This window comes from Grammomys surdaster, unplaced genomic scaffold, assembly GCF_004785775.1.
Source record: "Grammomys surdaster isolate TR1022 unplaced genomic scaffold, NIH_TR_1.0 125946, whole genome shotgun sequence".
Classification (NCBI taxonomy): Eukaryota; Metazoa; Chordata; class Mammalia; order Rodentia; family Muridae; genus Grammomys; species Grammomys surdaster.
This window is the reverse complement of record NW_021620768.1, coordinates 1,740,464-1,766,920: the sequence shown is the minus strand read 5'-3', so window position 1 is coordinate 1,766,920 and position 26,457 is coordinate 1,740,464. Positions and strand designations below refer to the sequence as shown.

Here is a 26,457-nt window from a genome sequence, read left to right as displayed (position 1 = left end):
GACTGTGTCCTAGTTTGCTTTTTATTGTTGTGATAAACATCATGACCAAAAGCAACTTGACAAAGGATTTATTTGATCTTTTCTTTGATCTTTTTGCTTTTTTGAAACAGTCTCTTTATATATTCATGGCGGTCCTGGAACTCACTATGTAGACCAGGCTGGTCTTTAACTCACAGAGATCCTTCTGCCTTGTGGTCTATGTGCTGGGACTAAAGGCTTGTGCAATCACACCCAACCTGGATTTACTTAATCTTACAGGTTACAGTTCATAATAAAGGGAAGGCAGGGCAGGAACTCAAGGCAGGAACCCAGAGACTGGAGCTGACTGTCTGAGAGAGTACATAGTGCTTTCTCCTTCGGCTCACATTCAGTTTGCAAAGGTAGCAGAGCCCACAGTGGGCTGAGCCTTTCCAGATCAGTCATTAACCAATAAAATGCTAACAGACTGCCTTATAGGCCAGTTCACTGAAAGTAACTACTCAATTTACATTCCCTCTTCCCAGATGAATCTAGCCAGCATCAAGCTGGAAAAAAAAAAAAAAAAAAGACAACAACTAACCAGCATAGACTGAAAGTATAGAATAAACGAACAACTTTTAAAAATATATATACGTGTAAAACCAGACCAGGAGCTGGTGTCACCGCTGTTTCTCCAATTTGAGTTCCTATACCTGAAAATTAGCTACCTTACCTTGCCTTCTTTTATCTCTATTGTTTAGGCTCCAAAAATGTGAAAAGCTATGGGAAAACTAAAGATTAGATTCCCCCTCCTCTCTACTGAAAATCGAATTCTAAAATTTAGGTTTGAATATAAAGATTCCACTAGATCTTTAAACAAAAGGTAACTTAACTGTATTGTCAGGAAGAGTCCCGGACACCAGGAGTGAAAGAGCAGGTCTGCAATCTTAGTACTTGGAAATCTGAGGCAGGGGATATAATGAGTTGAACGCTCCACAGGCCTTCGTAGCAAGATTTTTCCCAGAAAGAAACGAAAATAGAAGAGAAGAAAAATAAGAGAAAAGTAAAGAAGAAAAAGAAAGAGAAAAGAACGGGGGGGGTGGGTGGGGGGGAGAGAGGGAGCGGCGCCCTCTGCCTCCCGGTTTATGTGTCAGCCAATTACGAAGTCCCTTAGCAGGACACTCATGCGCGGCTCGTTTGAGGGCATATAGAAGCTAAAGGAGGCGGGGCTAGTTCCCTAATCCAAGATGGCCTAAGAGGTGCTTCTAGAGGGAGGTGCAAAGGCTAATAATGCCATTGGTGGAATTACGGCTGCTTCACAGTGGGAGGGAATGACAGCATCCCAGTTTCCGGTTCCGGCAGTACCGGGATCCCAGTGGAGATGGAGGAAGATGCGAACCGAGTCTGGCTGTCGCTGGGACTGGAGAGTAGCGCGGGGGCTACGGTCTAGGAGTCCCAATCTCAGACGCGGCTGAACCGCCAGGGTCTGAGAAGGTAAGCGACTACGGTGCTTGGGTGCCTTGAAGGATCAGAAGTACCTAAGGTTCAACTTGTCGAGGAGGCAGCGGATATCTGTCTGCTCTGCGGGGCTGCATCGCCATGGGAAGCCGCTCTGCAGTTTTGACAACGAAAGGCAAGTCCCCCAAGGCATCTCATCCTGGCAGAGGAGCGTGAGAGACTGACAGCTAGAGAAGCATGGCGAGGGGCATGCCCGAGGACCCTGAATTGGCCGTGCAAAAGCCAGACAGAAGGTGCATAAAGGAGGGTGTCACGTGGAGTATGTGGAGGGGATTGTCATGTGGTGTGTGTGATGAGAGATCACGTGGAAATCTATTGACGACAATGAAGACTAGGTGGGAACCTCACCATGCCGGAGGGAGGAGGGTGTCTTAGATTGGGAGGTGACATAGTCAGGACATAGAGAAGGGCAATGAATAGTTGCCCTTCAATGGACAGGTGTTCCCTCGTACAGTTACATTCACATTCATGTGGGTGACAGCTCCCAGAATGCAGAGCCTGAAGTAGAAAGAAAAGAGAGTGCTGGGAAGTATTCGTTCTGTCCGAGAATTACAGCCCCTAGGTGTCTGGTCAGGAGTTGACTATCGCACGGTGACCTGATGGGGTGGGAGTGGCTGACCAAAAAGATTGGAATGGACCAGTTAGTCACAATTGTGTCCGTGTCCAAGGCTGGAATCAGAGGGCTCCTAATCTGGTCCTAATGATGTTGGACTCTGAAAATAGTTCTAATTCTTATAAAACTGACAAGCTCGAATAGGTAAAGGAATGCCTCCCACATTTTGACAATCTGTATAAATCATCTAGAGATGTTTGAGTGTTATTTCTTAATCAACAGGTTTATAGTATGGCCTGAAATCCCACCGGACCCCAAGACAGGGTCTTACTGTGTAAACCAGGCTGACCTTAAACTCCTGTTTCTCTTGCCTCAGCCCCCTTGTGCTAGGGTGACAGACAATGCCACCACACCTGGCTCTGCTCACATATAGGGAACTATAATGTCCATGCCATCTGTAGCCCGCTCTGGCTGGTGAGGATTTAGAGCATCCCTGCTCAGTAGAACTTTGTGCAGTAAGAGAAATACTTTACTGTTAACAGAACACTTCCACAGTTATCAACTCCAAGGACCAATGATCTAGTCCATTTGGTAGAGTGTGCATAGCATGCAGGAAGCCCTTGGCTTCTACCCAGTGCTGAATAAACCAGGCAAGGGTTATCCTGGCTCACATCTGTAATCTCTGCATTTAGGAATTGCAGATAAGAGCCTCAGGAGTTCAAGGCCAGGCTAGGCCACATGAAACTCATACCAAACAAACAACAAAACAGCAGCAAAGAAAAGCAAGAGAGTAGTTGTGAGTTTTGTTTATGTGAGGAGAAGAGTGGGGGGGGGGTAGCATGTGCATATTTGAGCTAGTCTGTTTTCCATTTTATTTGATAACATCAAGCATAAAATGCTCCTTAGTCTGGGTGATCTGTTGGGATGCACAGAAGGCATTTAATGATTCACAAACAATGCTTTTTTGTTTTTTTTTAAAAGCAGGATTTCTTGTAACCCTGGATGGCCTTGAACTTGCCATAGTTAAAGATGACTATAGACTTGTGATCTACCTTCCAAATGCTAGAACTATAGGTGTGGGTCACCATATCTTTTTCCTTTTTCTTCTGCTCCTTCTCCTTCTCCTCCTTCTTCTTCTTTGCCATGTTGGGGATTGAATTTAGGGCTGGATACATGCTAGGCAGTCAGTCACCCTGTCAACTGAGCTACAACCCCAGCCCCATGAACAGTTTTAAAGGTGCCAGAAAATCCAGAATTGGAGTCAAGTACACAAATAAGGGTCAGACAAAGGGCCATAAGGAAGTTGGACTGGCTGAACCAGGGGGGGAAAAATGGCTGAGGAACGATTGTATTCATATTTCTACAAAGAGGATTTTCCAGCAGATGAAACAAGAGAAACTGATATTTCAGCAGGATGTCTGGAGGATATAGGACACTGGAGCAAGCTGAGATCCCACTTTTAGGGAGAAACTTTGCTTACTCCAAGGGTAGAGTACCCTCTTAGCCTTCTGATATGGTGCCTTATTGATTGGGTCATGACCTTTAGTGGCTCCTCCTGTTATATTATTATGACATTGTAGGATTACGGGCCTAGGGACATCCTGGCTTCCTTGCGGGGATTAACGGTAGGTTGATACACGTGAGAGATGGAGAAAGGGGAAATGGAACATTGGGTTCTGCCTCAAAGTTGCTCAGTAGAGATGCCTGTAGTGGGTGATTCATCGTTACAGGTTAAGAAGGTGCCCAGGATGCCGGGCGGTGGTGGTGCACGCCTTTAAGCCCAGCACTTGGGAGGCAGAGGCAGGTGGATTTCTGAGTTCGAGGCCAGCCTGAGTTAGTTCCAGGACAGCCAGGACTATACAGAGAAACCCTGTCTCAAAAAACCAAAAAAAAAAAAAAAAAAAGAAAAAAGAAGGTGCCCAGGAAACCAGCTCTTAGAACAGAGTACCTGGTTGCTCTGCCCTTTTGCCCTGCCCAGCATGCAGTTTGTGCATGCCCAACAGGAGGCCCCTGCTTGAGCCCTGCAGTGTTTGTCTTGTGATGACACCATGCCTGCTCAGCCAATAAGCTCAGTCACTGCACGGGAACACTAAGAAAGAGAAGGCAGTCTTAGCTTCTGGACTAAGGCTGAGAGAACTGGCCACCTCAAGGGTATTTACACTGCCTCCCCGAGAGGACTGAGCTGTTTGGCTCCCTTGACACAGGAGGCACGTGGAGTGAGCTCTTGGCGTTTATCTTGCCTTCACCCCGAGCAGCTGCGTGGTTCTGGGCTGGTTATATTTGACTGTTAAGAGTCCTCAATTTGCTCCTTTCCCAGAAGTATTTTTGTTGTGGTTGTTTTGTGGTTTGTACACTTAGGGTTAGCCCAGATGCAAGCAGGTCCTGTAGCTTTCTAGGTTCTTCAGAGAGATCTGCTCAGGCGGCTCTTCTCTTTCTGAGCCTAGCTAATGGACAAGGAGGGCTCTGACCTTTGGCCTGTTTCTCTTTCTGAGCCTAGCTAATGGACAAGGAGGGCTCTGACCTTTGGCCTGTTCCTGACTCTTAGACTCCTTTCCCTAGAGAGTGGGGAGGAGGGTGAGGACGCCCTGTGCTGCAAAACCCATCTCTACACTTGTCCCTACACTTTCTTCTAACGTAGACTGGAGAAAATATAAATTATGGTGGAGGGTGCAGGGGTGGTCAGAGCAGCCGGTGTGGGGGACAGAAGTGAGGTAAACAGGCAGCAAATATTAGTAAGGTGACCCAGACTAAGCATAAACGGACAAAAGTGGCTCCTTCAGAGGAGCCAGGAGCGTTCCAGCCTCCAGGAACTCCTCCATGGCACTTAGTGACATCCTGTTATCTGTGTAGGGCTTGAATCATGCTGGGTGGATGGACTGTCCACAGCATTCTAAGCATGCCCAGGCAGGTAAGACAGAATGGTCCCTATGCAGGACTGTGATGCCAAGACCTAGGTAGAAACAAAATCCAGAATGGTTAGTCCTACACATGGAGTAAAAGCTGAGGTGCGGGTGGTCAGCATTTGCTCTGTGGTGAGGAATGATTTCTTTTTCTTTTTTTTTTTTCTGTTTTTCGGGGTTTCTCTGTGTAGCCCGGGCTGTCCTGGAACTCACTCTGTAGACCAGGCTGGCCTCGAACTCAGAAATCCGCCTGCCTCTGCCTCCCAAGTGCTGCTGGGATTAAAGGCGTGTGCCACCACAGCCCAGATATATACATACATACATACATACATATATATATATATATATATATATATATATATATATATATATAAAATTAATGTTAACTTCTTTTTTTAATTAATTAATTTATTTATTTTATGTATATGAGTACACCATTGCTCTCTTCAGACACACCAGAAGAGGGCATCAGACCCCATTGCAGATGTTTGTGAGCCACCATGTGGTTGCTGGGAATTGAACTCAGGAACTCTGGAAGAGCAGTCGGTGCTCTTAACCACTGAGCCATCTCCCTGCCCGGGGGAATGATTTCTAAAGGGCTTGTCAAAGATGAAGTGCAGAGTCGATGCTCTGGGTTCTGGACGGACAGAGCCAGGCTGTTTGAAGGCTAGGCTTTGCTGAGGTGAGTGCCCTGAGAGATATAGCCTGAGAGATGGACTTTGAAGCCTAAGCAGGAGGGGAAAGAAATGAAGTTCTGACCTTCCTCACATCTCCTGCCTGCTCAAATCCCAGGTCTTCAGGCACGATGGAGGACAAGCGGAACATCCAGATCATCGAGTGGGAGCACCTGGACAAGAAGAAGTTCTATGTGTTTGGTGTAGCTATGACAATGATGATCAGGGTCAGCGTGTACCCGTTCACCCTCATCCGCACCCGGCTGCAGGTCCAGAAGGGCAAGAGCCTCTACCATGGGACCTTCGATGCCTTTGTCAAGATCCTGCGAGCAGATGGAGTGGCGGGTCTCTACCGGGGCTTCCTGGTCAACACCTTCACACTCATCTCTGGCCAGTGCTATGTCACCACTTACGAGCTTACCCGGAAATTTGTAGCTGACTACAGCCAGAGTAACACAGTCAAATCACTGGTAGCCGGTGGCTCTGCCTCCCTCGTGGCCCAGAGTATCACGGTGCCCATCGATGTTGTCTCCCAGCATCTGATGATGCAGCGCAAGGGTGAGAAAATGGGTCGCTTCCAAGTGCGAGGCAACCTAGAGGGACAAGGGCTGATTGCCTTTGGCCAAACTAAGGACATCATCAGGCAGATCCTGCGGGCTGATGGCCTTCGAGGCTTCTACCGAGGCTATGTGGCCTCACTGCTAACATATATCCCAAACAGTGCTGTATGGTGGCCCTTTTACCACTTCTATGCAGGTAAGCAGGGGCTGGGAAGGAGAGCACTTACTGATGGGGCGGGAATACTGTTGCTTCTGGCTGTTTTTAGAGTAGAGATGAGCAGAGAGGGGACCAGATCAGCGCCACTGAGTGTTGGGATCACAGGTGCATGCCCCCCCGCTGAGCCCAGCTGAACTCTAGTTTTGCTAGCCCTGTTTCTTCTCCTTAGTACAGTATTTCATCTAGACTTTGTGGTAAAACTAAATCCTGTGCCGTCACTCCGACCCTTTGGAAGTATACTCTGTCAATCAGTTTTTGTTCTTGTGGTTTTGTGAGACAGGGTCTCTCCGTTTAACCTAGAGTGGCTTTGAACTCACTGTAGTCCAGTGTAACCTAGAACTAACACCAATGCTTCTGCTCTGTAAGCACTAGGATTACCTCAGCAAACACTTTGTAGGAAGGCTGGGGGTTTAGCTCAGTTGAGAAGAGCTTGGCCAGCATGCACAAGGCCGAAGGGGTCATCCCTAGCACTGCAGAAAAGCCATATTAAGACTAAAGCGAGCACCCAGGAAGGCATTTCCTCCAGAGGCTGCCTTTGACCTCTGCCCTCACTTGATTTCGTGAATACTTAAAAGAGTTATGTTTCCCTTATGCCCACATTCTGCAGCATTGCCAGCCAACCCTGTCCAGAGGTCTCGGCTGACAATCTGACTGTGGGCCTCTGTGCACCAGAAGGCCCTATCCGCCCTACTAGGGATGGAACACAAGGCCTCACGCACCCACCCATACACACAGGCAGCTGCTTGGCCATTGAGCTGCATCACCAGCCATTTAAAAATTAAATATTGCTATTGTTTTTAAAGTCTTATTCTACAGTCCTGGCTAGCCTGAAACTCAGTATGTAGCTCAGGCTGGCCTTAAACTCTGAGCAGTTTTCTTGCTTCAGCCTCTCCAAGTACTAGGATATAAGTGTGGACGCCCAGATGAAGTTTTATTTTGAGGTAGGGTCCTGCCTACATTTCCTCGCTGCTGGAGTTCTAGGCTCACACCGCCACACTCAGTGTGTTGGTTTGTCTCTGAGATTGGCACTCAGTTGACTCAGGCTGGCCTTAAACTACGCATCCTGCTGCCTCTGCCCACCTGATGCTCAGGTTCCGGCCATGCGCCCATCACCCAGGGCTTTTCTATTAGAGTCAGGATTCATTTAACCCAGTCTGGCCTTAAGCTTGCTCTGTAGACAAGAGAGACTTCAAACTCCTGATTCTCCTACCTCTTCCTTCCCTCCAAGGGCTGGGGTGACAGGCAGAATGTCCAGCTTGTTTGTGACATAGAGTCTTTCACAGTGTATCCGACTCAAGTCTCCAACTCAGTGTGTACTTGAAGATGCCTTTTCTCCTCTCTGTCTCCATCTCTGTCCATCTGTCTCTGTCTCTCTCTGAGATAGGGTCTCACTGTGTAGCCCTAACTTGCCTGCTATATGGGCCAGGCTGCTTGACGTTGGATTTCTAATCCTCCTTCCTCCGCCCCCTGAGCACTGGGATTAAAGGCTTGCACCATGTCTGGTTTATGCAGTGCCAAGGATCAGATCCAGTATGTGAGCTATGCTAGGTAAGCCCTATCAACAGAGCCACATCCTTAGCCCCCCACCCCTTTATACTTTTGAGACATCTCACTAAGCAACTAGGTTGGACTTGAACTTGTTCTGTAGTCCACGCAAGCCCTCAATTTATGATCCACCTGCTTCTGTTGCCCAAGAGCCCAGATTACATGTGTGTAAAGTAATTCCTGGGGGGTTTTCTATGCCCTTTTGTTCTCAAATAATTGCTGGGAGTCTCTATGCTCATTGTAGCCCCCGAATAAAGACACAAACACCTGGTATTTTTATTAACAAGAGGCAAGCCTAAGCTGGGCAGGTTCTGAGCTGTTCTAACTTGACTAGGCTGCTAATTCCCAGACAATGCCCATTACTTGCCATCCTGGTCTTGCCCTGGCTTGCTCGGGTCCATGTGTGTCCTCATGGCTGCTCTCTTATTGTGTGATTTCATGTCGAATTCTGCACATGGTCTCCCATACCTTCTTCTCCTCCTGGTCCTTCTTCTCTCTGGGGCCCCCTCATTGGGATCAGAAGTCTCACCCTACTCTCTTCTGTCCAGCTAATTGCCAATCAGCTCTTTATTAAACCAAACAACCTTTTTGCCCCAGGAAAGTGGCAGCTTGCAGGAGCGGGGCCAGCGCATACAGGCCCAGAAAACAGTGCAGGTCTCAATGCTGCAGCCTAATGACTGTCAAATGTCTCCTTCAGGAGAAAAAGGGTACCCACAAGGCAAATGCCAGGTCACCCTGTTTCTGTTGACATGCTTGACTCTGGGGAGGAACACAGTTAGGAACTGGGGAAGAGGTGGCTCCAGCAGGCTTACAGAATTCTCCATGTCAGCTGGAACTTTGAAGCTGTGACTTCTGCCCTGCCAACCTTCTTGCTACCTCTCTAGTCGCTACTTACCTAGCCTCAGACTACCAAAACTAAGCACATGAGAAAGAATTGGTAAGGACCAGTGACTGACCAGGAAACTGAGAAGAGATCTTTGAGGTGATGAGTCTGTGTGACCTCCCGTCTTAGGGGAAAGCCTGCGTTTGTGTAGTGTTCTCCAGGTCCTTGGTCACTCAGCTCCAGTCTCACCCACTGCTCCTTCCAGTTGCTCTGTTCTAAGTCACTGGTCTTGCTTCCCCGGCACCCCGCAGGCATGCCTCTGCCTCAGTGCTTTTGATAAATGTTATCCTGTGCTTGGGAAGCTCTTTGCCTGGGGATACATGGCTTATATTTGCACCATCAGGTCGTTTCTGAACTTCACTTTCCAGGAAGCACCATAACTGCTTTGTTGAAAATCACAACTTGCTTCACCTCTCCCTGTGCCGGGTGTTCCTGGCCCCCTTCCGTTCTCATTTTCCCTTAGCTCCAGTACGCCCCTCTGACACAGTGATGTGCCCCTCTGACACGGTGATGTGCGTTGCTTCTTGTCCCCTCCTCTCTTACTAGAATGTGCACTTTGTGAGGGCAGAGGTCTGAGGCCCTCGGGACCCAGGGTGGCTCACTGAATCTTTGCTGACTAAATGAATGAACTCTTGTCTTTTACTTCAAGAGAGAGTAAAGCAGAGACTCTCCACAGGCACACTTCCCAGTGGCACTGTGAGAAAACAGGCTGTGGTGCCTGGAATCCCACAGTCATTAACACTTTGAAATCCAAGTTTCTCCTTCTTCTCTCATGCTAGTAACTGAGCCTCGGGACTCACATGGGCTAAGCAGGTGCTGTGTCACTGAGCTACACCCCTAGTCCTTTTATATTTGACTTTTTGTTGCCCTTCTTATTTTGTAAGACATGGCTGGCCTTATAAAAATTACAAGCATGTACCACTATGCCTGGCTTTCGCTCTTTTTAAAAATTTAAACAGAATATCATGTATCTCTTGAAGTCACTGTGTAGCTGATGATAACCTTCGCCTTCTTTTTTTTATTTTTTTTATTTTTGGTTTTTTGAGACAGGGTCTCTCTGTGTAGCCCTGGCTGTCCTGGAACTCACTCTGTAGACCAGGCTGGCCTCGAACTCAGAAATCCTCCTGGGATTAAAGGTGTGTGCCACCACTGCCCAGCAACCTTGACCTTCTTATCCCTGTGTCTACTTCCAGAGTGCTGGGATTGTGCCACGGTGCCTGGTTTTCTGTGTTGGAGTTCAAATCCAGAGCTCCGTGCATGCTGGACTCTGTGCCTTCTCAGCTCCATGTATGCTAAGAGAGCACCTTGCTAACTGAACCCCTTTATTTTCTTTTCTCTTTTTTAAAAAATGTATCTGAGTGCACTGTAGCTGTCTTCATACACACTGGAAGAGGCCATCTGATCCCATTACAGATGGTTGTGAGCCACCATGTGGTTACTGGGAATTGAACTCAGGACCTCTAGAAGAGCACCCAGTGCTCTTAACCACTGAGCCATCTCTCCAGCCCCTGCCCCCTTTATTTTCTTGAGACAGTGTCATATAGTCTGTTGGCCTGGAAGTCACTGTGTAGCTGAAGATAACCGTAGACTCCCAACCCTACCTTCATCTTTCAAACACATCACCATGCCTGACCGAGTTGCTTGCTTGTCTTGTTTTTTGAGATAGGTTTCTCTGTTATAGCCCTGGCTGTCCTGAAACTAGCATTGAAATCAGGGATCTGCCATCCCTGGAATTAAAGCCATGCTTCATCGCACCCAGCCGTTTTTCTTTCTTGGTTTAATCTGGTTTATTATAAGACTTCCTTTTAACATTGATTGCTTTTATTTGTAAAAATATGTACATAGTCCAAAATTCCCAGTGAATTTTGAAGGGCTAGGATTGTGGCTGAATTGGTTGAGTGTTTGCCTGGCACACATTGAATCCCTGGGAGCCGTCTCCAGCAGCGTGTGGTCCAGCTGTGACACCACGAGTCTATAATCCCTGCACTTTGTGGATGTCAGGAGAGTCAGGGCTCGTCCTCTGGTACATACTGAGTTCTAGGCCAGCCTGGGCTACACAACACCTTGCCTTTCCCCAACCCCCTAGAAGTAAAAATCTTTGAAAAGGTATGCAGAATGCAGTGAACAGCCATCCTACCCATGGCCATCACTCAGTCTCTTCCATAGAGACTACTGTATCCTTTTTAAATGGATACAACCAGAATGACTTCTGTAAAGCTCCAGAGATATGTAATATGCATCTCTAGTGGATGCAGGTAGAAGCAGAAAGAGAAAGTTTTAAGTGAAAAGGTTCAAAGGGCAGAGGGCTCATCTCTGATGTTCAGACGTTGAGGGCAGATGGGTGGTACCTCGTATCTTGAGGCGTTGTCTTTCCCTGGATTCCAGAGCAGCTGTCGCGCCTGTGCCCTCAGGAGTGCCCTCACATTGTCTTTCAAGCCATCTCTGGGCCCCTGGCTGCAGCCACTGCCTCCATCCTCACCAATCCCATGGATGTCATCAGAACCCGTGTGCAGGTAATACCGGCCTCCTCTCTACCCTTGACTCAGAGAAGCCATTAGAAGCAAGACCTGTAGGCCTCCAGTGTCCCTGTGACCTCAGTGTGCCATGACCCTGGTGTTTAGTCAGCCCTGTGATCATCCAAGCCTTATCCCTGTCCTTATCTCTGTAGATACCAGCTGAGCGCTCGGAAGTGTCTAGCTTGGTTTTACTTGCTCTGTCTGTCTTGCATAACTACCCATTTGCATGCCCAGCCTCAGGAGCTCTTACTGCTTTCTTCTGGCCTTCAGCTGGAATCTGTTCCATACTCTATTAGCCTAGGCCCTAAGCCACCCTTCCTCACCTTGCAGGCTTGTGGTGATTAGACTTATTGATTTCATAGTAATTTCAGATGTCTCTGATTTTTCCATTAAGCTATGAATCCATAGGGAATGAGAGAGTGAACTCAGAGAGGTGGTCTCTAAAGAAGTGATCTGGGAGTAGGGAGGAAAAGGAGGGACAGTTGAGGACAATGGAAAACGAGAGAGACACAGATCTCTTTTCCTTTCTGTGGTTTTATTCCATTTCTTTACTGTGTGTGCGTGAGATGGACATGGTCTTAGCAGAAGCTAGGAGAAAGGAGAAAGCTTGGGTGAGTTCTTGCCTTGTACTGTGTGGGCTCTGGGAACCAAACTCAGGTTTGCTGGTCCTTTTGTTTGTTTGTTTTTTTCAACCCTTAAAATCAGGTTCTCATGTATCCCAGGCTGGATACGTGTAAGTAGCTTCAAGGAGAGCCTCAGCCTCCTGACCCTCCTGTCCCTCTGGAGAAGTGGGTTAGACTCATGCACAGTCACGCCTGCTTTAGAGGCACTGGACTTTTCAGCAAACACTGAACCAACTGAGCTCCCCAGGTTTTTTGTTTGTTTGTTTGTTTTTTGTTTTGGATTTTTTAATTTTAATTTTATTTTTTGGTTTGTTTTTGAGACAGGGTGTCATGTAGTCTAGTCTGGTGTCAAAGCTGCTGTTGTAGCTAATGCTGGCCTTGAATTCCTGACCTTCCTAAGGTCTGGGATCACAGGGAGATGCCTGGTATTTGGTCTTCTGTTGTTTTTGAGACAAAGACTCACACATAGTTCAGCAAGGCTCAAACTCGCTGTGTAGCTGAGGAGGACCTTGAACTCTTGATTCTGCTGCCTCTGCCCTCCACAGAGTGATTAAAGGTGCATGTCACCATGCCAACTAAGAAACTTTCATGGGTTTTGTTTGCTTTGTTTTTTGGTGTGTGTGTATGTGCATGTGCACTGTAGTGTACATGTGGAGGTCAGAGGTTAACTTGCAGTAGTTGGTTTCTCTCTATCATTGGGCTTTAGGGCATTGAACTCAGGCTTGATTGTAAACACTGAATTACACTGCTAGCCTGACAGACTCTTTTAAAATAGGTTTCACAGGTTGTACTGTGTAGACTCATCCAAAACCCTGACAACTCTTGGTGCTGCCCAGAAATTGTAGTCCTTTCTAATGTCAGCTCTGAAGACAGTTAGCACCAAAAAATACAATCTAAATATGGCACATTATATGCAAAGGGTAGGTTTTGCTGTATCAAGTCTTAGATATACAGCAAGGGGGCCTCTTAATGTGTAACTAGGGTAACTTAGGAAGAAAGGTGGAGAAACAAGAGAAATGGGAGGGGTCCCGGGTATGGTGAGGACAGGAATAAAGAAAAGGAACCTTAGCAGGTTGGAATAAAGTTGATTTGGGGGGCCACTAGAGTGTCCAAATAGAGGGACAAGAGATAGAGGCATTTTTGTCCCTAGGAAAAGGTACTTCTTTCAATGTTTGAAAGTCAATACTCTGGCACCTGGTTGGGTCTTCCAGTGTTTTTACTGTGGAGAATCAGGGTTGGCTCATTCTTTACCCTTACCTGAGTGTCTTAGGAGCCAGCCCTAGGGACTGCCTTAAAGATCTCTGCTTTAAGGAGCTTTTAGGCCATAGGCTTGGGCTAAGCTGAACATGCCCTTGCAAGGACTAAGGGAGGTTATGGAAGCAGAGTGGTCAGATGTCAGAGGGGAAGACGAGGTTTGGAGGAGGTGCTGAAGAAGGCAGGGCAGAGCAGGGAGCTGTGGTAGACGGAGCTGGTATCATCTCATAAAGGCTGCAGTTGACAGGGAGGTCTGAATAAAGAATCCCTTGCCTTGTCTTGGCACAGGTGCTCTGATATGGGCTCTGTAGTTGTGATTTGGGAGCAGGGGAAGAAGGTAGGACTCTGAGGAAAAAGGGAAGAGATCCTTGTCCTGGCTACTGCATGTGTGACCAACAAAAACAGGAGGCTTCTAGCCCCAAAGCCTGGAGAGACTGAGGTGGCCAGAGCCAGCCATGGCTGGGCAGGGCTGCTTGAGGGCCTCACTGGGGAATGAATGCAGCCTCCCAGGGTCAGAGACGCACCTAGTCTTTACAGCTGAAGAGCTTGCCTGAGGGCAGTGGTAGCTGGCACCTAGTGAGCACCGTCTTGCCAGGCAGAACTATTGGCAGTCTGTTGTTTGAGACAGGGTTTCATCTTGTACCTCTGACTGGCCTGGAACTCACTATATCGACCAGCTGGCCTGGAATTTATAGAGATCCTCCTGCCTCTGCCTCTCCAGTGCTGGGATTAAAGATGTGTGACACCATGCCTGGCTCTGTTGTTGGCACTGTAACAACCTCGTGACACAGGGACTCTCTCTCTCTTTTTTTAAATGTATATGAATGAGTATAATGTAGCTGCCTTCAGACACACCAGAAGAGGGCATTGCATCCCATTACAGATGGTTGTGAGCAATGTGGTTGCTGGGAATTGAACTCAGGTCCTCTGGAAGAGCAACACTCTTAACCTCTGAGCCATCTCTCCAGCCCAGGCATAGGGACTATCACCGTTTTCTATTTTAGAAAACTGGGGTAGGAAAGGTTAAGCCCACCCAGATAGTCTGTCACTAGAACTTAGAGGAACTCACTGCTGTCTCGGGAAGCAGAGGCTAGCCCTTGGAGTCTCCCTTGAGCCTGAAGTGCTGTTGAGGGTGTGCTGAGCAGTGGTGGCAGCAGACAGTCAGTGGCTCTTCACTGTGGTGACTTTTCCAGGTTGAAGGCAAGAGCTCCATCATCCTGACCTTCAGACAGCTGATGGCGGAAGAGGGGCCTTGGGGCCTCATGAAGGGCCTCTCAGCCCGAATCATCTCTGCTACACCCTCCACCATTGTCATCGTGGTGGGCTACGAGAGCCTGAAGAAGCTCAGCCTGCGGCCCGAGCTGGTGGACTCGAGACACTGGTAGTGATCGGTGGATGGAGAGGCTGTGGTTTCACACATTACTCTGAGCCGGGGCAGAGCACGGAGAATGACTACCCCTGTGAATGCCACCACCACCCACCCATCCTGCTCCAGGTGGCCTATCAGGGACAAGAGAAGAGACTTTGGACTGCCCTTGCTGCAGAGGTTCTGTGCCTGGCTTCCCTGATCCCTGTAATTTTATTTCTCCTGCAGATCTGGGCCCCTCACTTGGTCCTTATACTCAGTCATGGCCTGAAGATCAACCGCTACAGGGCCCTGTTAGCCCCTCACCGGTGCCCCTCTCTCTGTCCTTCCTTCAGGCCTGGAGAAGAGCTGCTCATAGTTTGCTTGTCCCCTGCTTCTTCCTCTTGAGTCTTTAGGCCAAGGCTCTAAGTAGCTGCCTGTGATTTATTTTTTTATGCTTGCTTAGTTTAAATTTGGGAGTTGAGTTGTTCGCTGGACTACTCTGCTTTGCCCTGCCTTTGGGGACAAATTGGAGCAGCGCACACTCTGCAGGGCGTTCATCTTCTCTGGGAATTACTAGGAGGGAGAGAGGCTGAGGCGTTAGCGTATGTGTAGTTCAACATCTGTGAATGAGCCAACTAATCCTGATAGCTCAGTTCGCTGTCAGACCCCACTCCTTGGAGAAGTGGAAAACTGTGACACCAACACCAATTCTTTGTCCCTTCCTTGTCCTGTTAGGCCTGGGAACCTACAGATACAATGAGCTGTTGGCCTTCGTTGGCCCAGGTGACTACAGTAGAGGGCACAGTTGTGAGTGGATCAGACTTACTGGAGTACACTGGACTTGGAACACTGCCCTGAAGCCAGGTTGAGAGAGCCATTGGCTTGGATCCAACGATGGGATATATGTTCCTCACTTATATCTCCTCAGGCCAGCTGAGCCAAGCCCAGAGGCGCCATGGAGGTTCTGAGCCCTAGGCTGCAATGCCACAGGCATACCTGTCACTCAGATGAATAGCAACAGGTATCTCACAGTGGGTCTCTGGAATATGAACTGTCCTTGTTTTTCTTGTCCTTGGTTGTGAAGTGTCATCCCAGTCATGGTACCCTGTGCTGGCAACAGAAAAATAAAAGAACAGTCAGGAAGGCTCCCAAGGCCAGGTCCACCTGGTTACCAGCCACATACTGCCAAAACCGTTGATGCTCCCTCCACTCAGGAGCTCGCCCTTCCCTGCCTCCACTGAGCCTGTGTTGGCAGGAGAGAGGCCCAGAGTGAAGAATGGGAGGAATCTTGCTGTTTGGCCTAGGTGATGCTTTCAACCGTATCAGTGGCCCTATGCCTTGGGAAATGCCATGGTGCCAATTTGGAAGGTGCTAGCTAACTGAAGCCGCCATGTTTCTCATGGCTGCCACATTCTTCCATCCTGACTGGACCCGGTCTCTGTACTTACCTGTTCTACTCGTTGTAGTCTAGATTTGTTTCCTTCTGAGTCCTCTTCTTTTATTTGTCTCATTCTGGTTGTTTTTGAGACAGAGTCTTATATATCCCAGGCTGGGTTTGAATTCACTATGTAGCAGAGGATAGCCTCGAACTCTTGATCTTCCTCCACTTCCTGAGTTCCAGGTTCACAGGACACCACCAGGCCCCACTTCCTGCACTTTATTGAGAGAGCCCTTCAATCTTGCCCATAGTCAAGGGTGGAACCCACAGATTTTAAATCCTTCTGCTCCTTACCTCTACCTTAAGAGCTACCAACACAACGGAGCCAGGGCTCCTCAAGCTTTTCTTATCAAGACCTTTGTGTCTGGATATCTCTCAGCTCTTCTTTGGTCTTTGCTTACCAGGGCAGAGGATGGACATAAGGTACCTGCCTTTCATGCCTTAGGTTACTTCTTCCCGACTTGATTTTCTTGTCCGGTGTTTAAGCCTCCCCCTTTCTTGTCCTTTCTCCCTTTCCTTCTTTCCCCTTCTGTTTGAAAGGTCTATGGATGTAATGGTAAAGACATCCCTGTTGGGACCCCTACTTTCCCAAGGTCAGGGACTAGGATTGGCCTTGGTGAAGATGGTCCAGTGGGCGGCCATTTTTCCAAAACTGGAGACCAAAACAACCAGAAATTTTGACCCGTTGGTCCATAACACAAATTAGAAACTCGGCAAGACAGGAAGGCTGGATGGAGGCACATGGGAAAGAAAATGCACATTCAGCATTAGATAGAAATGGACTCTTGAGGATATTAGCTGCGAATATTCACTGTTGCACTGTATGAAGTCTTTGAAATGTAATTAAAAGTTTTTATTGAGCCCCTAAACTTCGGCTTTTGGGTTTTTTTCTTGTTTTGTCTTTCCCCGAGCTGAGACCGAACCGTCCGAGGCACTACTGGTCTCTGGCGACTGCCCCGCCCCATCCGGCTCAGTGACGGGCATTCCTTGGCCTCCAATCGGAGGTCCTGTTGGGAGGAGCTGCGGGACCAGTTCATTTTGGCGGTTCAATTTCAACATGGCTGAGGCGAGACAAGATAATGAGGCTGCGGAGAAGGGGCCCGAGGGCTCATCCCCGGAAGCTGAGCCAGGTGACACGACCATCTCCAGGGTGAAACTTCTTGACACCATAGTAGACACTTTCCTCCAGAAACTAGTCGCCGACAGGAGGTAGGTGGGGACCAATGGGAGGAGGCGGCGGGAGGGTTTGTCTCCGGGATCGTAAATCCCGCGAGATCCTCTTGGCTCGGTCACGTGGGGCGGCCTGCGGTTGTGCAGGGCGCCACCGCTGAAGCGTTTCCGCGCGTCCTCTGCTGGCTCAGGCTGCTGAGGACGCGAGGAAAGGCGCGGAGTTGCAGTTAGCTCTCTTCTCCACCTTCCCGCAAGGCAGCCTTGGGACAGCTGACGTCCTTTCCTGGAGGTCATCTGCTTACCTAGGCCTAACGCCAGGGCGCCCTGTGGGCACAGCACTGTTGGCTGGAGTGGAAAGGCGCGCGAGGTCCCGAGCACTAAATCTGTAGTCATAAGGAGAAGCTTTTTGCTCTTTCGATATCGGACAGTTTTAAAGGAAAGTTTTGATCCTGTACTGGCCTGGTGTGGTCTGTCAGGACGAGAGCCGCGATTCTATGACAACAATCCCGCCAGGATATTGAATCCTGCCTGTGATGTTGGAACACCCAGACATCTCCACAATGTGGTCTCAGTGATTTCCGTTTGCCAGGCTCGGTAGCCCACTATTATAATCCCACTTCCTCGGGAGGTGGAGGCAGGAGGATTGTGAGTTTGAGAACAGCCTGTCCAATTCAACCAGACCCTATCTCAAAATTAAAAAGAGGGTTAGGGGTACAGCTCAGTGGTCTGGTTCGTTCTTCAATCTGGTGGTTAGGGGAGAGATTTGGAGAAGAACAACGTAACATTTTTTAAAATGTTAATTGGTCATGTTTATGTCTGGGTATTTTGCCGGCACGTATGTATTTGCACCACGTACATGTTTAATAACCCCAGAGATTATAATAGAGTGTCGGATCCCCTGAAAGTGGAGTTACAGATGGATGTGAACCATGTGGGTACGCTGGAAGATCAACTAGTGCTCTTACCACTGAGCCCTGAACACTCCTGGTTTTGAGGCCTGGCCCACTACCTGTAAGGACAGCCACCCTGGAGGCTGAGGGACCCTGGATAACAGTGAAATGCCGCAAAGAGACCATCTCTTTTTGCAGTCTGGACGTCTTGGCTTCCTGTTGAGTATCTGTTTGTATTTCTCTACCGGGCATTGAACCTAGAGCCTCCGAGTGCTCAGCAGGTGCTCCTCGGCTGAGGTGCATTACCAACCCTTTTTTTTTTTTTTTTCTCGAGACAGGGTTTCTCTGTGTAGCCCTGGCTGTCCTGGAACTCACTCTGTAGACCAAGCTAGCCTCGAACTCAGAAATCCGCCTGCCTCTGCCTCCCAAGTGCTGGGATTAAAGGCGTGCACCACCACTGCCCGGATTACATAAGTCTTAAAAACATTTTTTTTTTTTTTTAACTTTTTGAGACAGGGTCTCAGTAAGTTGTCAGTAGGCTTAACTTGGATGGATAATGCAGACTCAGCCTCTCCAGTGGTCGATGACAGGCCCACAGCACCACACCTGCTTCTGCATGGACCTGTGATCTGGCTCCTTAGTTACCCCCTAACACATACCTTCCTGCCTTCTCTGTATTTGGTGCTGTAGATATATAAAGCAACCAAGTTACTATTCAGTGGGTAGCATACAATAAACAAGATAACCACAGGGTATGGTAGCTAGCATAATGAACACAGATAAGAAAATAAATGAAAAACTAAAGGTAGGGCTGGAGAGATGGCTCAGCGGTTAAGAACACTGACTGCTCTTCCAGAGGTCCTGAGTTCAGTTTCCAGCAACCACATGGTGTCTCCCAACCATCTATAATGGGATCTGATGCCCTCATCTGGGGTGCCTGAAGACAGCTACAGTGTACTCATATAAAATAATTTTTTTTTTTTTGAGATAGGGTTTCTCTGTATTGTCCTGGAACTCACTCTGTAGACCAGGCTGGCCTCAAATTCAGAAATCCGCCTGCCTCTGCCTCCCAAGTGCTGGGATTAAAGGCGTGCGCCACCACTGCCTGGCTTAAACAATTTTTTAAAAACAACAACCAAGTTAATGGGCAGGTAACCTGGTACAGAATCCTAGTGTGGATGGAGGGAGCGACTCTATGATGTAAAGTTTGAAAGATGGGAAGGAACGAGCTTTTTGAAAAAAAAAATTATAAGTTTATGTGTCCAGGCCCTGCGGTGGACAGATCTCCGTGGTAGACGTATTCTTGGCTAGACTATAGTGATCAGAGGGAGAGTAAATCAGGAGAGGCTAACTTCCTCAGTTAGAGCCCAGTTTTGCATTGATAATTTTTTAAAGACTTGTTTTTCACAGGTGTGAGTGGTTTGCCCTTATGTGCATGTGTGCAGGCCACATGTGTTCCTAGTGCCCTCAGAGGCCAGAGAGGGTCTTAGATGTCCTGGAACTGGAGTTACAGTAAGCCACCACGTTGGTTCTGGGAACCAAACCTGGGTCCTCTGCAAGAGCAACCGGTGTCCTTAACAGCTGAGCCATCTCTCCAGCCCCACCCCTGGCCCCCCACTGCATTTTGTTTGTTTGGTTGGTTGGTTGATTTTTCGAGACAGGGTTTCTCTGTATAGCCCTGGCTGTCCTGGAACTCACTCTGTAGACCAGGCTGGCCTTGAACTCAGAAATCCACCTGCCTCTGCCTCCCAAGTGCTGGGATTAAAGGCGTCCACTGCAGTTTTATAAAAGTCATCATACATTCACTGTTTCCAACCAATATCCCAAACTCTGGTCTTTGCAAAGATCTGCTTGTTGACTGCAGGCCTCAAGGTGTTCACAATACAAATATCATTGCTGGTGATAGTGGCAAAGCTGTTAGTTTCTGGATATACAGCAGTTACAGAGACCACAAGGCTCCTGCCCTGCTGGAGTAGACATGGTATTAATATAAAGAAAAGCTCAAGGCCTGACATGGTGATTAGTAGATGCTTGTAATCCCAGCAACTTAGGGACCAGAGGCAGGGAGGAAGAGCAGAAGGGTGATATGGTCCCAGTTAGTTGGAACGACAAACAAGGCTTTCCCATGAAGCAAAGTGTCTTTGACCCCACAGCAGAGTGTACCTGCTGTTGAATCTGGGCATTTCTGTTATAGACCAAGGAGAACTGGAGGAAGAAGTGCTAGTCTGTTTGCAGAGGCATTGTGGGTACCAATCTGAGTGTTCTCAACTTGGCCATTGTAAAAATAAAAGAGATTCGTGGACTGAGATGTTCTTGTGCCTCAGCAGTTGAGGATCTAAAGGAGCTAGCAGAATCCAAAAGCTTCTCAATCTCTAAAGAAAACGATATCTAGCAATGTGTTGTCAGAAAGTCCTAACAACGAATGTCAGAAGCCTGGGACCACAGCACTCAAGACTTAAGAGTCCTGTTACTCCACATGTCCTGTGGTTGTGTTAGCTTTCTGACTCTAATAAGTTACTGAGATGGATGAACAGGAAGGGCTTATTCTTGCTCATGGTTTAGAAGTTTCAGTCTGCAGTTGCTTTGGCTTGTATCAAGCATGGAAGCCACTCAGCTCTTAACAGCCAGCAGGAAGAGGAGGAGCCAGAGTCCTAAGATCCCTCAGCCATCCAGCTCCAGTGAGCTAACTTCCTTCTTCTAGGGTTCCCCCTAGAGGTTCCACCACCTTTGAGAAGCAAAGGCTAGATCATACTTTGAATATATGGACCTTTAGGAGTCATTTGCTTTGTAAACTATGACAGTCCACCTTCCTCACATACAGTAGGGCTCTCAAAGGTATATAGGTCTGGCTTACAGCCATCCTCCCTGGTGCTCACAGCATCGACCAACGCATTTGGATACTCAAGACATGGTTCTGGAATAAATGAGTTCCAGGTCATCTGAATGTCAGACCTGTTTCAACACTTAGTACTAGATGTCTCCATTTGGTGTCCCACAGAGCAGTCAGGCTCTGTGTGGTTTGCTCTCTTCTCTCCTGGGTCCTTTTCTTTCTTTTTTTTTTTTTCTTTTTTTTTTTTTTTTTGGTTTTTCGAGTCAGGGTTTCTCTGTGTAGCCCTGGCTGTCCTGGAACTCACTCTGTAGACCAGGCTGGCCTCGAACTCAGAAATCCACCTGCCTCTGCCTCCCAAGTGCTGGGATTAAAGGCGTGCGCCACCACCGCCCGGCTCCTGCCTGCATTTCTTGTTTCTACTCTTTATTTCCAGCCTCGCCACCACTGTTAGCTTCTGGTGCAGCATCAGAATCCAGTTCCGTCTTCTGGCCTCAGTCCTCAGGGTTGCATCATGCCCTTCCGCTCGGCGTGCTCAGTGGCTTGGGGTTGCCTCACTCCCTGCTTTGCCTGAGCCTGGGTGCAAAGCTTACACCTTGCATGCAATGTGATGTCCTCAGACCTGACACTTTTCCCTGTTACTTCTCACTAGAACATCCTGATGCTCGCAGGCCAAAACTTTACCAATTGAGGTGTTTCTCCAGCCCCTTGACAGTATATTCTTTAAAACCCAGGTTGGTTTTCCCTACAACTCAACAGATTAAAAAAAAAAAAAATTGGGTGTGTGAGGTATATGTGTACAAGGGTGTCTGTGCACACTCAGGTACCAGCGGGACCAGGTGTTCTCCTGTCTCCTCCTTTATAACTCCACCCTGGCTCTGAGCAGGTTCTCGGCTAGGCTGACAGTCAGCAAGCCCCGCAGCCCTCTCTCCGATGCTGGGTTGCAGGTGTGTGTGGATTGTGCCTGGCTATTCTGTGGGTCAAGCTCGTCCTGCAAGCGCTTATTAACACTGAGCCACCTCTCCAGCCCATCGCTTACATATTTTTAATGTAAACATTAAGTTGAACAGGAGGACAGATTGTGCGGCAGGCCCACGGTGACTAGAGGAAGACTGGACATGCTGGCTTCAGGTGGACCTCAAATTTTGCCCTGCTGTCCTTCCTTTTGTTGGCCTGGCTGAGGCCCAACTGCCAGATGTGCTGTTCTTAGGCTTCACAATATATAAGTGTCACACATGGCTGCTATGTGCACTCCCCTGCCTTGCTCTGCAAAAGTGAAATCTTTGTCCTGGCAATCTCCTGGGCCTTCTGAAACAGCCTTTCTCTTTAGCTGCAGCAAGCAAGGGATTCCTTTTCTGTGTCTTGTGACATTTAAACCTGCCAGGAGAAACTGAGTTGGTGGTATTAATGGAGCCCAGGCTAAAGTCCAGTTAGTATTATAAAGGGAGAAGCCAGGACTCCCACCAGTACACGGTGCAGGCAGCAAACTTGTCACAGAGGAGTAGGTCCCATGAAGCTGAGGAAGCTAAGTTCTTACTATGTCCTGATCAGTGTTATGGCCTCGGATGTTCTGGGCAGGGTGTGACTTACATAGTTATGTTAAGCCCAAGGAAAGAGCAAACGTCAGTGTGCCTTAGCTGCTAGCATTGTAAACTAATGGCAAGGAGGTGAGGAGTAGGGTCAGTGACAGAGTGGCTGGGCAGCCGGGGTTCTGCCTCCAGCCTTGGAAGTCCAGAAGAAAAACATACACAGTAGCAAAGGTGGCTGGCATTCAGGAAGCAGTTCTACACAGAAAGAGTGGGTTTGTATAGGAGCCATAGAAACTCCCTACCCACTCTGCAGGTGCAGATGATCTGGTCATGGTGGGAATTCATTTCTGAGTGCAGGTCTGCCTTTCCAGATCTTCCCTTACTCTGTCTTCACTGTTTCCACTTTTGTCAGGTTGCATCATCTTAGTCATACCTCCCAAATCCATCCTTTTGAGTCAACCTGTGCAGGTCTCAGTCTCTGCTTCAGTCCCTTGGCCCTTTTATAGTTCCTCTGTTGTGAATCAGATTCCCGTGTTCCGGCCCCTCCCTTCCCTGAATGGTGGAGTGTACATTCTAGCTGGTTCATGACAGCCCAGCTGAGCAGTCTTGGACAGGCTTCTGTCTACCAGTTTTTGGTCGTCTGAGTATTGGGGATGATGGTAATGGACGGACAGTCATCACAAGGTTCCTGTAAGGACTTGGTAAGCTAATTCACCTAGAATGCTTAGAACAGGGCAGGTACCAGTCAGTCTTCTGACCGTTCCCATGACGACTGCATCTTTGCAGACGTGTACTCAATGCACAGCCCTTGAGTCACACCTGAGCCTTGTTACACCTGTGCTGTTCATGGAGCCCAGTCCCAGTCTGCAGCCACCTCCTTAATATTTCAAGCTTATGTCCCTGAAGTCTGGTCTGTATCTCCCTATGTGTATGTGGAGGCTGGAGGATAACCTCACGAGCCTGTCATCTCTTTCTACCATGTGAACCCCAGGGATCAAACTCTGGTCATCAGGTTTGGCAGCAATTAGCTTCACCATTCATCCTTTTTGAAACATGATCACTCACTAGCCTGAGACCTAACTCTTAGATTAGCCTGGCAGGCCATCAGTTCCCAAGAATCCACCCAGCTCTGCCTCCTGAGCCCTGGGAATTTTACATGGGTGCTGGATACCAAGCTCAGTCCTTATGTTTTGGTGGCACATGTTATACCAACTGAGCCGTCTCCCCAGCGTCCACCTTCTCCCTCAGTTGGAGCCATGCTTTGGATTTGTGTCAGCAAGGTTGGCCTACTGTGGTAGCATGCTGCTAGAGCTCACGAAGTTGTTAGTGTTTGTGTTTGAGACAGGGTCTTGTGTAGCTCAGGTTGGCCCTGAACTTCTGATCTTCCACCTTCTAGATGCTGGGATTATTACAGTCTTCAGTGTATGTGCCACTGTGCCTGGATTTATTCAGTTCTGAGGATTGAACCCATGGCTTGGTGCATTCTAGGAAATTTCTCTACATCTTCAGCTGGAGAAGCCCTTCTAAGGGATCAGGGCAGGTGTCATTGGAGAGCCTCAGAATATTGTATATCCAGCTTGATCTGTTGCTTTCAAGAGCCTTGCTACTTTGGTGTCAGTCGCTGCTGCCCTCTGGTGAGCAAACGGTGGAACTGTCGAATCAAGAAGCCTGCTGTGCATGTAGCATACGGCAAGCCTGTGTTTTTGTGCTAAAAGTTTTGGGTTTTTGAAACATCTCTCATTTGGCCCATGCTGGCCTAGACCTTGCTGTGTTCCCCCTGCCACTGCATCCTGATACTGGACTGCAGGAGTGCACCACCACACACAGCTTCTGGACTTCTTTGCTCCCCTGGCATTGTGTACTCTTGTGACACTGCCCAAGAGTGTTATGTGTTTGTTTTCTGGGACGTTCTTACTGGTATATGTGTAAACAATAGGTTGTAGCTGGACATAGAGAATTCAAGGACAACCAAGATCACATAGACCTCGTCTCAAAACAGCAACAACAAAATTAAAAACAAGCAAACAAACAAAAACCAGGTTGACAGATGACTAGTTTTCTCTGCTCTCTGAGCGCATGCTACCAAGTCCAGATCTGGTGCCAACCACTCTGCCCCACCCCACCCCACCCCACTTCACTCACCCCTCCCCTTTTCAAAATACATAGTCTTTTTATATCACCCAGGATAGCCTGACACTAACTATACTATGTGAACTAGACTGGCCTGGAATTGTAGATGTCTCTTCTGCCTTCTAAAGTGCTGGGATTATAGGTATCTGCCACCATGCCCAGCTCTATACCCTGACTTTTTTCATGGGCACTAGGTATCAAACATTCTTATGTGCGTGGGGCAGGCATGTTTACCAGCTGAGCCATCTCCCCAGCCTCTGAAGTTAAATTTCTGTAAAGTGCAACTTTATCTCCTTCATAGTGAATCTTTTTGTTTTCACTTTCTGGGCTACTGCATGCATGTGCTCACCACTGAGTTACGCACTCATCCTTATCCTGGGTGTTCAGGGCAGGAAATGAAATGCTGCTTCAGTGAGTTCAGATGACACATGCAGATTGAGGAAATATGCTGGGTTAAAGTCAGCCGCTGTATCCACCTCAGGGATTTCTTTCTTTTTTTAAAGAATTGTTTATTTTATGGATGTGAGTATACTGTAGCTGTCTTCAGACACACCAGAAGAGGGCATCAGATCCCATTACAGATGGTTGTGAGCCACATGTGGTTGCTGGGAATTGAACCTAGGACCACTGGAAGAGCAGCCAGTGCTTTTAACTGTGGAGCCATCTCAATTTTAAAAGAAAAATTGAATCTATCACAGTGGAATTCAGAAAGCTATTATGTATTGAGGACACTGTTGTGTAACTTTGGAAGCCCCGAGGCCTCAGGCCTCACCTCCCCATTTCCTGGTAACACTAGAAAGCTCATCTCAGTTTTAATTAAAGCTTAGTTTGTGGATTTCTTTGTTGGTAATGTTGTTTTTGAGGAAAGATCTCACTTTGTGGCCCAGTCTGGCATTGAACTCATGATCCTCCTACTGCCTACTGTGTGACAAGGTTAGAGATACCTACCACCAGACCTAGCTAGTCATTGGGTTTGGGGGTTTTGTTTTAAGAGGGGGTATCATACAGCCTAGGCTCATCTGAATGATCTTCCTGCCTCTGCTTCCTGAGATGGCACCAAGGTGTCATCATGTTTGTGTCATGTGGTTCAGGGGACCGAACACAGGGCTTTGTGTGAGGCAAGCACTCTTACCAACTGAGATAGGTCCCTAGCCCTAGTATGAGGTTTTTAATTTTTCTTTTTTTGTTTTGAGACAGGGTCTCTACTCTCCTGGCTATCCTGGAACTCATTAAGACCAGGCTGGCTTTGAATTTGCAGAAATCCACCTGCTTCTGCCTCCTAATTGCTGGGATTAAAAGTGTGTACCACCCAGTTTTTGTTGTTGTTGTTTTGTTTTTAAGGGTATATACCTGGTTTGTTCGTACCCCCCCTCCCTCTTTCTCTTTCTCTGTATGTGTGTCTCTCTCTCTCTGTCTCTCTCTCTCTTTCTCTCTCTCTCTGTCTCTCTCTCTCTCTTTGAACCTGGGCTTTCTGCATGCTAGGCAATCACTCAACAGTTGTAGCTTCATCCGTAGCTCCTCGTGCTGAACCAGAGAATCACTGGAGCTCAGAAGTTTGAGACCAGAATGGGCTACACAGTGAGACTTTCTCAAACAAACAAACCAGGGGCTGGAGAGATGGCTTGTTGCTCTTGCAAAGGGCCCAAACCCTGTTCCCAGCACCCAATGGCAGTTCACAACCATCTGAAACTTCAGTTCCAAAGGGTCCAATGTCTCTGACCTCTGTATCCAGTAGACATGGACATGGTGCAGAGACATACATACATACAGGCAAAATATCCATACTAAAATGAAAATAATAAAATTTTTCAAAAGAAAAGAGGGGAAAGGGGGGGACACAGTGATAGAAGACACTCAACATTATGAGAACACACCACAGAGAGAGAGAGAGAGAGAGAGAGAGAGAGAGAGAGAGAGAGAGAGA

The 26,457-nt window shown here is 48.0% G+C and overlaps 2 protein-coding genes across 7 annotated transcripts in view; both read left to right on the top strand.

Annotated features, from left to right (window-relative positions):
- Positions 1 to 1,328: 1,328 nt before the first annotated feature.
- Slc25a44 (solute carrier family 25 member 44) lies at positions 1,329 to 16,856 on the top strand. 4 transcript variants are annotated; one of them, XM_028753362.1, is made up of 4 exons: positions 1,329 to 1,452; positions 5,722 to 6,359; positions 11,194 to 11,321; positions 14,395 to 16,856. In XM_028753362.1, exons 2-4 carry the CDS (start codon positions 5,735 to 5,737, stop codon positions 14,584 to 14,586), a joined length of 945 nt encoding a protein of 314 aa, XP_028609195.1. In that variant the 5' UTR covers positions 1,329 to 1,452; positions 5,722 to 5,734; the 3' UTR covers positions 14,587 to 16,856. The 4 variants fall into 4 exon arrangements, with proteins under 4 accessions (XP_028609195.1, XP_028609194.1, XP_028609193.1 ...); XM_028753361.1 differs by having other exon boundaries at positions 1,329 to 1,591; XM_028753360.1 differs by having other exon boundaries at positions 1,329 to 1,709.
- Positions 16,857 to 16,951: 95 nt separating this feature from the next.
- Positions 16,952 to 26,457, top strand: part of Pmf1 (polyamine modulated factor 1) — a 17,827-nt gene continuing 8,321 nt past the window's right edge. The window contains exon 1 of one of the 3 annotated variants that reach the window (XM_028753364.1): positions 16,952 to 17,196. In XM_028753364.1, the coding sequence (XP_028609197.1) occupies positions 17,045 to 17,196 (152 nt within the window). In that variant the 5' untranslated portion in view covers positions 16,952 to 17,044. The remainder of the gene's footprint in view (positions 17,197 to 26,457) is intronic. The other 2 variants (XM_028753366.1, XM_028753365.1) reach the window with 2 other exon arrangements.

Coding starts and splice junctions, on each gene's coding strand:
- Slc25a44 (XM_028753360.1), top strand. CDS start 1,654: ATGGCGAGGGGCATGCCCGAGGACCCTGAATTGGCCGTGCAAAAGCCA. Junction 1,710..5,721: donor GTGCAAAAGCCAGACAGAAG/GTGCATAAAGGA, acceptor CTCAAATCCCAG/GTCTTCAGGCACGATGGAGG. Junction 6,360..11,193: donor CTTTTACCACTTCTATGCAG/GTAAGCAGGGGC, acceptor CCTGGATTCCAG/AGCAGCTGTCGCGCCTGTGC.